At 32.4% G+C, this 10,232-nt stretch overlaps 1 protein-coding gene across 1 annotated transcript in view; it reads right to left on the bottom strand.

The window, feature by feature from the left end:
* Positions 1–415: 415 nt before the first annotated feature.
* The window catches only part of EEA1 (early endosome antigen 1), a 160,523-nt gene continuing 150,706 nt past the window's right edge, over positions 416–10,232 (bottom strand). The window contains exons 24-29 of the mRNA XM_062203134.1: positions 10,093–10,224; positions 6,973–7,158; positions 5,844–6,082; positions 5,461–5,581; positions 4,741–4,839; positions 416–4,040 (exon numbers count right to left, since the gene is read on the bottom strand). Coding sequence (XP_062059118.1) covers positions 3,918–4,040; positions 4,741–4,839; positions 5,461–5,581; positions 5,844–6,082; positions 6,973–7,158; positions 10,093–10,224 — 900 coding nt within the window. The 3' untranslated portion in view covers positions 416–3,917. The remainder of the gene's footprint in view (positions 4,041–4,740; positions 4,840–5,460; positions 5,582–5,843; positions 6,083–6,972; positions 7,159–10,092; positions 10,225–10,232) is intronic.

Raw genomic sequence — 10,232 nt, 5'->3', positions numbered from 1 at the left:
GTAGGGGAGGGGCATTCTAGAATCTAGATTTCCCCTGGAAAAAAAGGTACATTGAGCCTTCAAAAAAAAAAACAAAAAAAAAAACAAAAAAAAAACAAGCATCTTTAAATACTCACCTGGATATTAAGCTTGGATACACAATTTTTGGAGGCACAATTTTTTATATTTCTTTTGAGTTTTCTTAATCTCCATAAAATTAAATGGTATGAAAAGGGAATCACTCAGGCAAAATGACATTAGTAAATTTTTTGTGATAATTAACTTAATTATTATTCTAAGTTGAATAACATCAAAATGTAACTACTGTCTATATACAAGTGCATAGTCCTAACACTAAGTAAATAAATTCATGCAAAATGGTTAATATCTTGCTCTCTTTTTTCAAATGGGCAAAATAATTTAGTCACAGAATATATCTACTAGAAACAAATGTTTTTTAATATTATCTTTAACATATTAAAAAAAACACAAAAGCAACAATTCAGTAAGGATCCTTCCATTGTTCTTTATACAGATTTAAATGCTGTCTTGTCATTCATCAGTTACACTTATAATCAATAACCTTCCAGTCACTGAGTTTAGAAATTGCAGTATTTACTGAGCTAAACTCTCTCACAAAGTAAGGCACAAACTACATGATCACAAGAAGTAAACACAATACAAATAATGAACCTAAAAACCAAAGAAGAAAATATTCATGCAAAAGTATGTACAGAAGCTATGAACATATGATCCAGTTCAAGGAAGTACAGAATGTCATATACATAACTGTATCATCTTTACAATAAATTCTTTACTTCTACACAAAAAGGACCTAGTGATTCCCAATTCTATTTTATACAACTTTACATAAATTTAGTAAGTTTATGCACAATATTCACATCTGCAACAATAACAAATTGATCATTAAAATTCAGGCAAAGGGCAATTAAGACATGATAATGTGTGGCACATTAAAATTACAGAATACCATTCATCAAGCTCATGTCCAGGAATACTAAATTGATGGCACATTTATTAAATCTATGGATCAAATCATCCACGGTTTTATAGCCAAAGTGCATTTCAAAAAAAAATTGCTAGCCAAACAGGTCATGAATATCAAAATATATGATTATAATTTGTTCTTCACTTAAAGCTAAACATTTTTATGCAAATGCAAAGTTAAAAAAGTGGCTTTGAAATTCTCAGAACTATATAAAACAATCATAAAGACTTTTTGAAGGATGGGAAAACAACAAATTTGGCAGTTACTATTTAACATTACTGTAAAGAAACTATTAAACTGGCTAACTCCACATTAAGAGGTAGTTGAACAAAATGTTATTTGTATACTTCATTGAGGTTTTTGTGTTTGTTTCCCTCTTTTCTTCAAAATGAGCAAGTCCTATACTAGCAGCTTTGTCTTCTTTCTATTAAAAAATTCTGTAGGTTTACCTTACTCTAACTACTAAGCAAGACTTGGTTTTAACTCACATTTCTGTGCTGGAGTTTGCAATTTACTAACGTGATGTCAATATGTTTTACATTAGAGCCAAGAGCTGGGATTCCATATGTGTCAGCTCTAACTCACCAACAAAATAATAGTACCAACAAACATCTAAACTATATAGCCAACAGTAACTCAGAAGAGGACTTTTTAATTAAAATGGGGGGAAAAAACTTAATTTTTATTTCCAAAACATATTAAATCAAAGAAAATTAACAGTGAAAACATTAGGTTTCATTTTTTGTATGATCAGTAAAGTAGCCTAAGGTACATAAATTATTCAGGACATATGAAATCAGATTACTTGTATGAAAAAAAAAAAGCAAGAAAAAAATCACTCAAACACACATGGTTTCATTTGTGTGTCCACAATTTGTGTGTGTGTGTGTGTGTATGTGTATGAAAATGAGCAGTGGGGATTACCAGGAAATTCCTGTAGTGCATCCAATTAGGAGATGTGAACAGATATTCTAATCCAGAATTCTCACTAAGTTTTATCTTAAAAACAAAACGATACAGTGGTGCTGGGAGTATCTTTGATTTTCTAATACATTTAATTTATTAAGTAAATGTAAAAGTATAGAATTAAGACTATTTGAAAGGACCTATAAGTATATAAAAAGCATAAAACATCTTAGGTTACATTATCCAACTATTATTTTTGATAAAGTGCCACTGTATTTCTTTATTATATATGCTCAAGAATATATGTTTATCCAAATCCTGGAACTTAATCAGTGTCAATAGCTACTGACAACATGGTTTACTTAAAATGTTTTTTAAATAATGAAATGAGTATGTGACAATCTCCATTAGTTTATATATATCCTAGATATAGCATAGACATAATTTCATTTCAGCAATATTTGAAAGTGTACATTATAAACTATTGTAAATGAAATATTAACTCCCATCCTTGGCTATTGTTATTAAATGATTGCACTAAATTAATGTATAATTTTCCATATCTTCCCTTGGATGATGAATAAACAAATATTAATGATTCTTCAATGTTTTCCACTTTTTCAAATCAACAAAATTATGATAAACTAATGCTCAGTTAAATCGTTTAACCTTCAAGTTGGCTGATCCTTAATTATTCTTAAGATGCTTAGCTATTCAGTTTCAGTATTTATTGCAATTTTGAGTTTTTTTAAATATAAATGTTTTAGGTGAAGCTCTATTCTCCAGCTGTTACTTCAAGGTAATTTTATACCATTATATGTAAAAAAGTATTCCCAGTTGATGTGGAATCCAACCCAGAACCATTTTTAGCTTAAGTCAATTGTATAATTTTAAAAAAATTTTAGAAGAAAATATAAAGCAGAATATTTAATGTCTTCTTACCATTTCTTATTTTGTTTTCGTAGATACAACTATTGCAATATTAATTACTAGCTTTAAGGTGGAAAATATGAAACAATTACTATGAAGCTGGGCTATGCTTGGAAAGATTAAGCCAAGAAAAGGGAAAACAGATCCATTAAAAAAGGCAAACTCACTTTCCTAAAGATGATAGAGAAAAAAAGAAGGGTATGATAAGAAGGCTAGTTTCAGAAAACTCCCCAATTACAAGCAAACAAGAATAGGACCATTACACAGTGTCTAATATTCATCCTGCAGCTGAGGGTAAGGGTAGGAAGTTTTGTAGCATTTTTAATAGACACTATGTGGGAGTTAGAAAATGATACAGAAAAATACAAAAAGAAAAAAGAATATTAACCCTAACTTTAAAATACAATCCCAGGATAACCATAAAGTACACAAATTAATTTTACAGAGGTTCTCATAAAATGTACCCGAGAATTTAATCAATATTGTTAAAAACAAAAACCAATTTAAAATTCATGTTTAATACAGATTTTGACATGAACTATATTTAGAACACCCAAGTAGTAAATTTATTACATAATATAACTGAGCTGTGAACCTATGTATAAGAGGAAAAGGTAGCCAGAAATTATTACAGTTTTGTGCATGACTCCACAAAGATAATATTTAATATGATTAATGTGTTGTGCAACAAAAACAGCAATAAGTGATAACATCATTCATGTATATTTCTGTATATTAAAACGGGAAGAACAAGCTATGGAATTCACCATTATGAACAATGAAATTATATTTAAAAAAATACATTGCTATTTTCTGTTCAAAGTTTATTTACATTTCATTGGCTGATTTTAAACTTAGCATGAAAGCTGTTCTAGCAGCTAAATGAAAAAAAAAGTAATGAAAGATGAGCCCAAGTCTCACAAAAATAGAAGACTTTTACTTGATATTGATAACATTGCAAAATATACGAATTCTAATTTGGTCTAGTGTGGCAACCACTGTCCCAATCAAACAGTAGTCCATGAATTCTATTAAGCATATTTATTAAAAATCTATTGTTAGTGTACTATTACTCTGAAGTTGTGATAATCCATTATCCTTGCAAGTCATTGAAACATGCATCACAGACACGAACAGGCTTCTTGGAAGAAGGAGTTAAGGCATTTTTGGCTGAACACTCAGCACAGAAGATATTCCCACACTGTCGGCAATGATGCTATAAATGACATAAAAGAAGAAACACTTTCAAGCATAAAATTATACGGAAAGTATATGAAACTATATGAATATAGCAAACTACACTGTAAAAGTATATTAATGTTTGAGTGACTCGTGTATTGTTCAGTGATGTATTTCAATGTTACCTTCATCTTTTTGTTAAAATAAATGCTTTCTACTTGTTAACCATGATGATAAACATTCTATATGAATTGCATCTTGGAATTCTCAAAAGAATCCTAAGATGCATTCAAAAATGTTTTAAAAAATAGTCCTATCAAATAAAAAATGATTCCCATTTTTCAAATGTTTCAGCATAATGTTTTCAAAGAAATATAAACTTCAGTCCTCACATGATGCTATTTTCAAGAATACATTTTTTTTTAATCTGCCTTTTCTTTCTTTAAAAAACTCAATGATGACTAAACCATATGAGTTTAATACTGGTGAACTGGTTCAGGATATGTTCCAGAGAGTAATTCAGCAGGAAGGCAATGATTGATTTTAAAACTAAAATTCAAACACATATGCTAGTCAAAACGAGACCTCCTGAAGCTCAAGTTATAAAAATAAAAGTTTTCCAATAAATAGAACAATTTTTAAATCTGTTAAATGCAGGGCTACTTTGATGGTTAAAACTTTTACTGTCACTATAAAAAGAAATCTAGAAATGTAGCTATAAGAATAAAACTGCTTACCCGTCTCACTGTAACTGAAAAGCCTTTCCCACAGGCCATACAGTTTTGAACTTCGTTGTCTTCAGCCCACTTTCTATTCAATGCTTGCGTATGTTTGATCTATTAAAAAAAAAAGAAAGTGAATACACTGTAATATTCAGTATTTTAAAGTATGCTGGATTATTTCTAATTTGGTACCAGTTTTATCAAATGTCGATTATATGACCCATGGAATAAAACTTTTAAAATTACAAATACTTTGGTCACCATCCACTGTCAAAAGTAGTTACATTCATAAATCTGAATCACAAAGTATCATTAAAGTAAGTCAAATTTTATTCCTCAAAAGCACTGACCATTGGTAAACCTTTGATTTTTCATCCCTCCTGGCCCTGAAAAGCAGTCCTCCCTTGGGACTCTGAGAACACAGTAAGGTCACTTCTTCAACACAGACCATCTCATCCATTCTTTGGTGTTCTTGAGTTTTGTTATTCTTTCCCTATACTGACCATTCATGAATGATATGACTCTCTAAAGAATTCCTGAGGGCTCTGTAACAAGCTGTTTATCTTTTATATTTAAATATCCATAAAACCTACAATGCTGCTACCCAGAAACTATCCCAAAGTACTTATTAAATATATGTGACTGAAAATGCTTTTCACCAAGAAGTCAATTCTTTTTTTTTTTTTTTAAGTTAATTCTAATTAAGAAACTGCTTACCATTGTTGGGTGACGTACCTGAAGGGACTGGTTTTCTCTGCCTAGTTCTTGCACTGCTGCAGTTGTATTGTCCAGCTTTCTTTGCAATTCTAGTACTTTGGTTTGAAGCTTTTCTATTTCTCCTTCTCCTTTAAGACACCTGTAATAGATTAGAGAGAATTTTTTTAAAAAGTCATTCAAAACCTTTCTAGAATATAGATAACAGATGCTTTAATAATTTGAAATTTAATACACTAATTTCAACAATCTGATGGCTTTACAAGTGAGTTTTTAAATAGCTATTAAATATCTACAAAGGTTACCCACTTTCCTCCAGATTATTCTATTTTTAAAAATGTGGAATACTATAACTTTTTTTTTACTACAAAGAAAATAAAGCAATGTTACTAGATATCAGCCACCTTTCCAACAGTGCTCTCCTTTCATCTTGATTATTCTGCACTGTGGCTTCCAAGACTGCGATTTCACCACGTAAGTCATCTGTTTGTTTCTCCAGCTCACTCACTCTCCGTTGACTAGATTGCCATTCCTTCTTCACAGTGCCCAAGTTTTCATTTAAAGCTGTAATATGCATGGTAAGTTTAGCCTCATTTTCTTCATGTTTCCTCATTCCTACTTCTTTTTCTTTTATTTCAGAATTCTGAGAGAAAGGAAAATGGGAAGAAAAAAATCCTATTACAAAAGGAATGAAACTAAATTTATTTATTGAATTTAAAATATTGGCAATATAAAAGATACTGCATCTTCAGAAAGGAAAGCAGAATATGTTTCCCTGTACACCAATAAAACTGATTCCACAAACACCTGTAAAATTTCAACTGTCTCATAGCTATAATACTGAAAAGACAGTTAGCAAGCCTCTTGGGAGATCAAACTAAAGTGACTCAATCGAGATTTTTCTTTTTTTCACTAAAGCAGGAAAAGACACACACACAAAGCTGACATTTCCTTATGTCTCCCAATTCTACATGCACCCTTTTGTCTTGATTAACCTGTCCTACTTCATTCCCCTCTCCCTACCCAAATACAAACCCTTCAAATCAGTATCTGAATTTGAAATTGCAACTCTTCAACTAAAATACTAAGCAAAAAAGGGAGCTATGCACTTGGTTCAAAAGACGAAAACCAGACACTTCCCATTTGGCACACGTAACTTAGGGAAGGAAAAGTAGAATCTGGTCATCATAATTCCAAACTGAAGTTTCCATTCCTCCTTATGAAACACTTTGACCAAATGAGTGGACTATGATTAACATTTACATCATTTACCTCCATTATACAGTGTGAGTTTATCTGACACTAAAAAGTATTCTAAAATTATATTTTAATCAGATTTTCACCCATATAATCCATTTTATGATTACAGAAAAATTTCCAATCACATATCAACTATTTAAACAAATTAGAACTTCTTTCTTAAAAAACTAAAATGTTAGGCAAGCATTTTAATCTTATCTACACTAACAAGCCCTCACTGGACTGATTTAAGGCTCTGTTACAAAACATGCTTTCCATCATTAGCTCACTGACCAACTTAGCTTCTTTCTCAAGAAACTCTTTCTTAAGCTCATCTTCTTCCTTTCTCATCTGCTCTTTTAGCATCTGTTGATTTTTCTTCTCCTGTTCCAGAGTTGCCTTCAGAGAATCTACTTTTCCTTGAAGTTCTAATTTCTGCTGAATCAGAAGCTGTTTGGCATCCTTGAGATTTGTTACCTCCTGTCAAAAATATGGTAAAAAATAAACCATTCTTAATAAAGTAAATATTTTAACTACAGCAGAAACTTATGCAAATTCGTACAATAATTTACCCGCTCTTCTTATGAGATTCAGTATGTCAAAACAATTGATTAAAAAGTTGCAAGGTTATTTACTTCTTGCTTAATAATCATTTAAATTCAGGTGATAGCTGCCATGCATAAGTTTAGGTTACATTGTGTGAAAAATACTACATCTCTTAATTTTCCTTTTTCTCAGTTTGCAAGCATGTTCTAGGGCTATAATATAAAAATAAATGATACATGGAGTACGGTCTTGTGCTATAGCGAGTAAAGCCGCCACCTGCAGTGCCAGCATCCTATATGGTTGCAGGTTCATGACCCGGCCGCTCCATTCCAATCCATCTCTCTGCCATGGCCTGCGAAATTAGTAGAAGATGGCCCAAGTGCTGGGCCCCTGGACCCGCTTAGTAGACCTGGAAGAAGCTCCTGGCTTCAGATCAGCCCAGCCCCTGCCATTGCGGCCATCTGGAGAGTGAATCAGTGGCTAGAAGATCTCTCTCTCTGTCTCTCCTGCTCTTTAACCCTACCTACCTTGCAAATAGATAAATATATAAATCTTAAAAACAAAACAAAAATAAATCAACTATTAAAATTTTAAAAAAATAAATAAATTACATGCATGCTGGGCTTTAAAGAAGTCACATTCTACTGGCTCACATTCAGAAATCCACCAACAACAGATGCTGCAGGGAATGTGGGGGAAAAGGGATACTAACCCACTGTTGGTGGGAATGCAAACTGGTTAAGCCACTATGGAAGTCAGTCTGGAGATTCCTCAGAAACCTGAATATAACCCTAACATACAACCCAGCCATCCCACTCCTTGGAATTTACCCAAAGGAAATTAAATTGGCAAACAAAAAAGCTGTCTGCACCTTAATGTTTATTGCAGCTCAATTCACAATAGCTAAGACTTGGAATCAACCTAAATGCCCATCAACAGTAGACTGCATAAAGAAATTATGGGACATGTACTCTATAGAATACTATACAGCAGTAAAAAACAATGAAATCCGGTCATTTGCAACAAAATGCAGGAATCTGGAAAACATCATGCTGAGTGAAATAAGCCAGTCCCAAAGGGACAAATATCTTATGTTCTCCCTGATTGGTGACAACTAACTGAGTACCAAAAAGGAAACCTTTTGAAGTGAAATGGACACTATGAGAAACAGTGACTTGATCAGCCCTTGTCCTGTCAATGAACAACTTAATAATTTATCCCTTTTAGTATTTTTTTGTTCTACTTAATACTATTAAGTATTAATAATAATTAACTATTAATTAACACACAATTATTCTTAGGTGTTTAAATTTAACTGAAAAGTGATCCCTGTTAAATATAATGGGAATAAGAGAGGGAGGAGATGTACAGTTTGGGACATGCTAAATCGGATTTGCCCCAAACGGTAGAGTTAGAAACATGTCATGGGACTCCAATTCAATCCCATCAAGGTGGCATGTACCAATGCTATCTCACTAGTCAAAGTGATCAGTTTCCGTTCATAACTAATCATAATGGTAGGATTGAGAGTCAAAGGGATCACATAAACAAGACTAGTGTATGCTAATACTAACTGATAGAATTAGAAAGGAGAAAACAATCCAACATGGGAAGCGGGATACACAGCAGGCTCACAGAATGGCAGATGTCCTAAACAACACTCTGGCCTCAGAATCAGCCCTTAAGGCATTCATATCTGGCTGAAGAGCCCATGAGAGTTTCTCAGGCATGGAAAGACAAGACACTCTGGGGGAAAAAAAAAAAAACAACCTAAATGAAAGATCTCTTTGAGTAAGATTCCAGTGGAAAGAATGGGCCATCAAAGAAGGAGGTACCTTTCTCTGAAGGGAGGAGAGAACTTCCACTTTGACTATGACTTTGTCTAAATAAGATCGGAGTTGGTGAACTCATAAGGCTTCCATAGCCTTGGCAATTCATGACAAGAGCCTTGGGGGATTACTGACGCCATAAACAAGAGTTTTAATTGTTAAGTCAACAACAGGAGTCACTGTGCACTTACTCCCCAAGTAGGATCTCTGTCCTTAATGTGTTGTCCAATGTGAATTAATGCTATAACTAGTACTCAAACAGTCCTTTACACTTTGTGTTTCTGTGTGGGTGCAAACCGTTGAAATCTTTACTTAATATATACTAAATTGATCTTCTGTATATAAAAATCATTGAAAATGAATCTTGATGTGAATGGAAAGGGAGAGGGAGTGAGAGATGGAGGGCTGTGGGTGGGAGGGAAGTCATGGGGGGGGGGAAGCCACTGTAATCCAAAAGCTGTATTTTGGAAATTTATATTTATTAAATAAAAGTTAAAAAAAAAAGAAGTCACATATTAGAGGAACAGAAGAATATAATGAGATAATTAATTATAAAGAAAATGGTAAATGTGCTGACAGACAAAAAGGATACATGAGACCCCACAAGAGAGAATCTAAACTTTCTCTAACAATAACATTTTCCAAAGCAAAATATAAACTAGTTTCTTTAGTTGGCACCATATTGATGCTGAAAACAGGCAAAGCATAAAATAAGGATTTTAGAAATAATTGAAAGAACAATGTCTTAGAATCTTAATTCTAAACTCATATATTTTAGGTTACTCTACAATCTTAATTTTCTAAGTTGATATCTCTGTAACTCTTAAGATTAATTTGTTTATTCAGTAATCTGAAAAGAAAAGTAAAATAGTTTAAAACTATATGTGTAGACATGTAATACAAGAGCATTCTGACAAGAGTATTTGTCAAAAACAAAATAATTTATCACATAGCAGGTACTCAATAAATAAATAAGTAAAGTTTAACTTAAAACAATAATAAACACAGAAGGGAGGAAAAAATGGTGATGTTAACATACCTTTATGCTTTCTTGTTTGTGGGACTTGAGTTCTTCTGTTAATTTAGTGATTTCTTTTTCTTGTCTAGTCTTAACTTCTTCAATCTCTGCCAATCTAGATTTTTCATTCACTAGTTCTTTTTCTTTCAGTGACTGTAGAA

The sequence above is a fragment of the Lepus europaeus genome, chromosome 10, assembly GCF_033115175.1.
Source record: "Lepus europaeus isolate LE1 chromosome 10, mLepTim1.pri, whole genome shotgun sequence".
In the NCBI taxonomy this organism is placed as follows: domain Eukaryota; kingdom Metazoa; phylum Chordata; class Mammalia; order Lagomorpha; family Leporidae; genus Lepus; species Lepus europaeus.
This window is presented reverse-complemented; position numbering and strand designations above follow the sequence as displayed.